At 45.6% G+C, this 8,124-nt stretch overlaps 1 protein-coding gene across 4 annotated transcripts in view; it reads left to right on the forward strand.

Moving 5' to 3' along the window:
* Positions 1–8,124, forward strand: part of LDB3 (LIM domain binding 3) — a 74,011-nt gene that overhangs the window by 48,480 nt on the left and 17,407 nt on the right. For all 4 annotated transcript variants that reach the window (XM_003803015.3, XM_003803013.3, XM_012813522.1 and 1 more), the window contains 3 exons: positions 566–968; positions 2,464–2,644; positions 3,255–3,375. In XM_003803015.3, the coding sequence (XP_003803063.1) occupies positions 566–968; positions 2,464–2,644; positions 3,255–3,375 (705 nt within the window). The remainder of the gene's footprint in view (positions 1–565; positions 969–2,463; positions 2,645–3,254; positions 3,376–8,124) is intronic.

Consider the following 8,124-nt stretch of genomic DNA (forward strand, 5'->3'; position numbering starts at 1 on the left):
CAAACCAAGATGAAATTTTTCCCCGATACAAATCAACCCAAGCTGTTTTTCAAGAAAGCTATTATAGCTAAACTTGAAACCTGAACCCCAAACCCCAGCTGCTGGGTCATCTGCTTCGTGCTGTAAGTCTGAACAAGGTCCAGGCTCAACAGAGCATGCCAGTTGAGGCATTTCCGATGTAGGACTGAAAGGATCCTCCAGTCAAGCTGAGCTGACCCTCTCCCACCCACTTCCCTGGCCCGGGGACAACCCCCAACTCCCAGTCTTATGTAGGTCTCCGTCTGCCAAGGCCTGGCTGGGCCCCACCCTGCACAGCTGTAGATATTTATAGCTGTATCCCTTCTCCAGCCCCAGCCAGCTCTGCTGCACTTGCTCTTTATCTTTCTGGGCTCCCTGCTGAGAATTAAAATCTGGGGCATAAAGCTCAGAAACAAATCTCTTATAAAAATTGGAATTGTACTGCTCTCAGATTAAAGTCACCTTTTGCAGATCTTTGACTGGGGTTGGGAGAATTTGGGAAAATGAATTCCTGACACATTTTTCTTTGGGTATTTTTGGCTTACAGTGCCTGCGTCTACCTACAGCCCATCCCCAGGGGCCAACTACAGTTCAACTCCCTACACCCCTTCACCTGCCCCTGCCTACACTCCTTCACCTGCCCCCACCTACTCTCCGTCCCCCGCACCAGCCTATACTCCCTCTCCTGCCCCCAGCTATAACCCTGCACCCTCAGCAACCTACAGCAGGGGAACTGCGGAGTCGGCCAGCCGTCCCCCCTGGGTAACAGATGACAGCTTCTCCCAGAAATTTGCTCCTGGCACCAGCACCACCTCCATCAGCAAACAGGCCTTGCCCAGGGAGAGCCCAGCTCAGGTACCTCCCCTTGCCAGGGGCACAGTCCAGAGGGCTGAGCGCTTCCCAGCCAGCAGCCGGACTCCACTCTGTGGCCACTGCAACAGCATCATCCGGTATGGTCCCACTACATCCCTGGGCTGGGCTGCTGGAAGGGTGGGCATGCAGGGTGCTTGCCTACAGTCTGAGCTCTACAGGGGGGAAATGGAGGGAGGCATGTAGACAGAGAAAGCTGTGTGCCAGGTACCCTCGGGTCCCTCTGGCTTGTAATCTGGTTTGACCTTCTCTGAGCTTTAGCTGTGAGACACCCACTTTGCTAGGGAGTTGAGAGGATTGCATAAGGTAAGTGGTAGAAGCTCCCAGCAGGATATCTAGTGCCAGGAGCTCCCCTTTGGGCTAAGGCTGGGTTCTGGGAATCACCGGTCTTATCAGTAGGTTTATTGGGCATGTTGCAAGCTGGCTGACTATTGGTTTTGACCCAGCTTTCCTTTATGGTTGCTTCTGGGTCTTTCCACAAACAAGCCTCTCACTGCTCAGCGCTTCAATGGGCACCTGCCACACCCAAATAGAAACCAGCCATTTCACACCTAAAAGCTAAGGGATCATGGTGGTGGTGGTGTTTGAATACAATATGTTTGTGTATACATGTATGCATGTGTGGTGTAAGCTTATATATATGAAAAACACACTTTTATTTAAAAATAAAGTAATTCATACTCAGAGAAAAATTAGAAAATACAGACAAGTAAAAACTGGAATTTGGCTCGGCGCCTATAGCTCAACCGGCTAAGGCGCCAGCCACGTACACCTAAGGTGGCGGGTTCGAATCCCCAGCCCGGACCCGCCAAACAACAATGACGGCTGCAACCAAAAAATAGCCAGGCGTTGTGGCGGGCGCCTGTGGTCCCAGCTACTTGGGAGGCGGAGGCAGGAGACTCGCTTGAGCCCAGGAGTTGGAGGTTGCTGTGAGCTGTAATGCCACGGCACTCTACCCAGGGGGACAGCTTGAGGCTCTGTCTCAAAAAAAAAAAAAAAAAAAACTGGAATTTAAAAAATTATCTCAAAGTCTCAATGTTCTGATTACTACTTAGAACTAGACTGTCCAGGTTTGTCTTCTGAGTCTACCACTTACCAGCCCTATGGCCTTGAACAAGTTGCTATCTTTGTGCTTCATTTTCCTTATCTGAAAATGGGTATCATAATAGTGCCTACTTCACTGGATTGCTGTGAGGCTTGAACATGTTAATAAATGCAGAAGTCCTCTTGAGTAGTGCCTTCCACAAACTAATCACCTAATAAATGTTAGCCACCTGCAGCATCATCATTGTTCTTATTATAATTATTAATAGTCAGCTGAATTCTGTAATATGCTTACCCCAACCTCTCCTGGTGCCTGTGTCTGAGTTGTTTTCCTGGTGTTTGTTTTTCTATAAGTGATGCAATAATGAACACCTTTCTGCCTGGAGCTTTTTCTGAATTTCACAGTATTTCATTGGAATAGTCACAAAAGTTAGTTCTTGGGTAAAAGTTTGAATATCCTGGGGATACTTAAAATACCTGGGTTCAAGCTTTGGGGGCCACCTTATTAGGTGCTATTCTTTGCTTCCCTAGAGGCCCTTTTCTGGTAGCCATGGGCCGCTCTTGGCATCCAGAAGAATTCAACTGTGCCTACTGCAAGACCTCCCTGGCAGATGTGTGCTTTGTGGAGGAGCAGAACAACGTTTACTGTGAGCGGTGTTACGAGCAGTTCTTTGCCCCCATCTGCTCCAAGTGCAAAACCAAAATCATGGGGGTAAGTGGGCAGCATCCCTCTGCTCTGCTCTTTTCTTTTTCCTTAGCCCTAATCAACTTCTCCTTTCCGTCTAAGACTGTGGGGTCCCATTAGGAAGCCAAGAAGTTGCTGGTAACAGAAAGAGAGAAATCCACTTTTATCCTAGAAGGGAGTTGGTTTGCCACCAACAAATTAGGGAGTGAGTGACCTTCAAGCAGGAGATGATTAAATGCTTGTGCTGCACAGCTTGAAGAGGTGTGGAACTTCCGGGAAGCAAATGATTGCTTTGTAGCCTGATCTCACTGCTCACCTACCTGCATGTGGCCTTGGCCCTTGGTGCCCCTTTGGTAAAGTGACAGTAGTAAGCAACACCTCCCTCCCAGGTTTAATGGGAGGAGTAAGCATCACAGTTCATGTAAGAACACACAGAACCTAGCACCCAGCTGGATAGTGGGAACCCCTCCTCTGCCACTCGGGGTTTTTCTTCAGCATATAAGGCTTGCTTCCCAGGTTCTCCTGCTCTGCTCCCTGATGGGCTCTGCAGGCAGTGGCCAGGGTCTTGGGGAAAGTCCAGCCTGGCTCCTTCTCTCCCTTGGACCTTTCTGTCCTGAGCTCAAGCTCTTTCTCCCAGGAAGTGATGCATGCCCTGAGACAGACGTGGCATACCACCTGCTTTGTCTGTGCAGCCTGCAAGAAGCCTTTTGGGAACAGCCTCTTCCATATGGAGGATGGGGAGCCCTACTGTGAGAAAGGTAGGAACACCACTGAGTTCACACAGCAAGCCTCCTGGTCTGGGAGGAAGGGACAGGCACAGGGAATTTACTCTTGCCTATCTAAGTTCACAACTGACCATCAGAAGAACTTTATTTCTGGGAGAAAGGTTTGCTTTTGTTTGTAACGGCAGAATCATGCTAATACTACACAAAGGAAGTTAATTGAGCTATCCCCCCTGCCCATGTGCTGGCAGCTTTACTGGGCTGGGGATGGGGGCAAAGTCTGTAGTTTATTTCCCACATGTAGTCTCTTCTTCCTTCCCCGCATCAACAATATGGATTACAAGTTTGCATCGTGTAACCCAGGGGTCCTCAAACTTTTTAAACAGGGGGCCAGTTCACTGTCCCTCAGACTGTTGGAGGGCCGGACTGCAGGCCCTGGGACAAGTTGGCTGCTAAGCAGGACAGGCAGCAGCGGCAAAAACACCCGGCGGGCCGGATAAATGTCCTCGGAGGGCCGCATGATTGAGGACGCCTGGCCAGTTGGGAAACCTTTCAGGTCATTTTGATTTGGAGACTACAAGGTCTCCAAAGACTACAAGGTGTAGTTTTTGAAAGAGCCTTGGTCCTGTACTTTATCCTGCATCTATTCTTGGCTCCACTTCAGGGTGGCTTTATAGCCCTGAGTGAGTTGCTAAATTTCTCCTCACGTTCTTCATCAAACACCTGCCTTCCGGAGTTGTGGTGAGGATTAAACCAGAAAAGGCATGTAAAGCATTGAATATGCAAGGGTCCCCTTCCTTTGCTCCTGTTTATCAGAGCTTGCTATTCCTTTAGATCCCTGTAATCTCAATGTCCGACTTCAGAGTTTCTCTGTACCCAAGAATGCTATATGTGGTATGTTATCTTAAAACATGGAGTAAATCATTGTTAAGTTCAGGAAACAAAGTAATTTATTAGACAGCTGGGAGTGCTAGCTAACTGAGCACTCACTCACTCGCTTGTTCACAGCTGCCCCTTTCGGAAAGGATTTGAGGCAGGTTCTAACACAGGTAAGTAACGCAGACATGAAGGTGCAGACTGTTCAACCAGAAAATCAGAAAAGGGAATGCAAACATGCTGATCAGGAAGAATAACAGAGCTGCAGCGACTGGTAGTATATTTGAGGGCAAAAAGAGAAACACAGTAAGTTAGTTTACTTAAAATCAGAAAGGAGGCTGAGGCAGGTGGATTGCTTGAGCACAGGAGTTCAAGACCAGTCTGAGCAAGAGTGAAACCCCATCTCTACTAAAAATAGAAAAATTAACCAGGCATTGTGGTGGGCACCTATAGTCCCAGCTAATTGGGAGGCTGAGGCAAGAGATTGCTTGAGCCCAAGAGTTTGAGGTTGCTGTGAGCTATGATGTCACAGCACTCACTGAACTCAGGGTGACAGAGTGAGACACTGTCTCAAAAAAATAAATAGGCTTGGCGCCTGTAGCTCAGTGGCTGAGGGTGCCAGCCACATATACCAGAGCTGGTGGGTTCAAATCCAGCCCAGGCCCACCAAACAACAATGACGACTGCAACCAAAAAAATAACTGGTCGTTGTGGTGGGGGCCTATAATCTCAGCTACTTGGGAGGCTAAGGCAAGAGAATTGCTTAAGCCCAAGAGTTGGAGGTTGCTTATGAGCTGTGACACCATGGCACTTTACTGACAAAGTGAGACTCTGTCCCAAAAACAAATAAATAAATAAAATAAAATCAGAAAGGAGAAAACATACAGTTCCTCAAGGTAAAAAGTGAAACAAAATAAAACATCCCCAACAATAAATAATAAAAGAAACTTCTTATGTTCTTACAGTGGGAAATTCTCTTTCCAGCTCTAAAGTTAATTGCATGACTTTAAACAAGTCACCTAGTTACTCTGTGCCTCAGTTTCCTTATCCATAAAGGGAGAAGATAACACCTGTATTTTCCCTTCTTATGAACATGTGATATTAATTGGTGACTAATGAAAGTGCTATTAGGCTAACACAGACTGCTATTATTCTTTGATTAAAAGCATTATAATTTCCTAATCTGTGATAAACCACAATTTGTGTCAGAAGTTTATGAAGGAATACTAGCATTCCGCTATCAGCTGCCCCTCTTCAGAGCAACTTCCCCCAAAAGATTCTTTCAAATGGTGTTTGAAGTAGAAAACCCAGGAAGAAGATAATCTGTTGTTAGGAGAAGAAAGCGAGAAAGCAGATTTATCTTCAGACCAAGGTACCTGGAGAGACCCAAACTTGAATCCCAAGTGGGCCACTAAGTGAGAATAGACAGGGAGCTCACCTCTTCGGGGTCTCTGTTTTCTAGACCACCTCCTTCAGAGGCTGTTGTAAGGGATAAGTCAGATAATGCAAGCAAAGTTCTTAGCAAAGCACCCACCATGGTACCTGGAAAATATGAGTGGGCCCTGAAATGGCTCCAGGAAACTCATAGCTCTCCATGAAGTACATATACAATTTATTTCCTTAGGCAATGGAAATCATTGAAATGTTGTTTTGTGGGTTTTTTTGTTTTTGTTTTTGTTTTTTAGACAGAGCCTTAAGCTGTCACCCTGGGTAGAGTCCCCTGGCATCACATCATAGCTCACAGCAACCTCCAACTCTTGGGTTTAAGTGATTCTCTTGCCTCAGCCTCCCAAGTAGTTGGGACTATAGGTGCCCGCCACACCACCTGCTCTTTTTATTTATTTATTTATTTATTTTTGTAGTTGTCATTGTTGTTTGGCAGGCCCGGGCTGGATTTGAACCCGCCAGCTCTGGTGTATGTGGCTGGCGCCTTAGCTGCTTGAGCGACAGGCTCTGAGCCCATTGAAATGTTTAAAGTAAGAAATTAACACAATCTAATTTTCATTTTAGAAGGAATATCAGGAAGTTTAGTAAGTTTGTTGAAGGTAATAAAGAATGATATTCTTATGAACAAGGTAAAGAAAGAAGAGCTAGATGATTCAACAGTCAGGTAAAGTCAAGCCTGGCTCATTAGCCTGTCTTAGAACTGGTAAAGTATACTGGAGTCAGCCAGGAGTGAGGGCCCCAGTATCATCCTGTGGGACGGGACACTGTGCTTTGCTTCTGACCTTCTTATCTTTTTTTTTTTGCAGTTTTTGGTCTGGGCTGGGTTTGAACCCACCACCTCCGGCATATGGGGCCAGCGCCCTACTCCTTTGAGCCACAGGTGCTGCCCTCTTATTTTTTTTATTGTGTTAAAAAACACATAACATAAAATTTACCATCTTATCCACTTTTAAGTGTGCAGTTCAGTAGTGTCAAGTATGTTCACACTGTTGTAAAACAAATGTCCAGATCTTTTTCATCTTGCAAATCTGAAACTCTGTGCCTCTTAAACAACTTTCCCCTTTTCCCTTTATCCAAGCTCCTGGCACAAGAGGTGAAATAGAATAACTACCATTCTATTTTCTGATTCTATGAATTTAACTACTATGGAAACCTCACAAAATATAAGTAGAATCATATAGTATTTGTTTTTTGTGGCTGGCTCATTTCACTTAGCATAATGTCCCCAAGGTTCGTCCATGATACCGCATATGTCAGAATTTCCTATCTTTTTATGGCTGAATAATATTTTGTTGTATGAAGAGACCACATTTTATTTCTCTGTTCTTTCACTGAACACTTGGGTTGTTTCTACCTCTTAGATGTTCTGAATAATACTGCTATGAAAATGGGCATGCAAATATCTCTTTAAGACCTTGCTTTCAGTCCTTTGGGGTATGTATCCAGAAGTGGGATCCCTGGATTATACAGTAGTTTTTTTTTTTTTGTTTATTTTTTAAAGGAGCCTACATGCTGTTTTCCATGGTGGCTACACCATTTTACAATCCCACCAACAGGACACAAGAGTTCCAATTTCTCTGCACGTACATGAACACTCTGTGATATTCTGGTTTTATTTTTATTTCTTTATTTTTGAGACAGAGTTTACTTTGTCACCTTCAGGAGATGTCACCATGGCATCATAGCTCACAACAATCTCAATGTCTTGGGCTCAAGCTATTTACTTCCCTTAGCCTCCAGAGTAGCTGGGACTACAGGCACCTTCCACAATGCCCAGCTATTTTTAGAGATGGAATCTCGCTCTCAGGCTGGTCTCAAACTTGTGAGCTCAGGCAATCCACCCACCTCAGCCTCCCAGAGTAGTAGGATTACCTGCGAGAGCCTCCTCGCCCAGCCACTGGTTTTCTTTCTAAATAGGAGCCATACTAATGGGTGCATAGTGATAATCTCATTCTGATACCGTCTTTTCATTTGTATCAGCATCTTGAAAGAAGACACCAAAGGGAGTCCTGTCAAATCTGCTGATTGAGCTGCAATGATAAGGTCTAGACTGAAAACGACTTCAGTTGGCTACAAGGATGATCTGACACTTTTATTTAAGATCTGCATATAAATAAGAGAAGTAGGAGGGTTAACCCCTCATAGATGAGCCTGCACCGGAATGGCTCCCAAGCTTGGCAGGACATCACAATCCCTAGGGAGTTTTAAAAACTAGAGAGAAGATAAATTTTCAGACCTACAGAAGCAGGTCCTACCCAGGTCATTCTGATATGTGGTTAGGTTTGGGAATCAGAAGTATTTCTCAAGGTGTGGTCCCAGAACCAGCAGCATCAAAATCACCTAAGAACTTGTTAGAAATGCAGCTCTTGGCTTGGCTCCTGTGGCTCAAGTGGCTAAGGCACCAGCCATATACACCTAAGGTGGCGGGTTCGAATCCAGCCTGGGCCCTCCAAAACAATAATG

Source organism: Otolemur garnettii, unplaced genomic scaffold (genome assembly GCF_000181295.1).
Source record: "Otolemur garnettii isolate 467f Iridium unplaced genomic scaffold, OtoGar3 scaffold00275, whole genome shotgun sequence".
Taxonomy (NCBI): domain Eukaryota; kingdom Metazoa; phylum Chordata; class Mammalia; order Primates; family Galagidae; genus Otolemur; species Otolemur garnettii.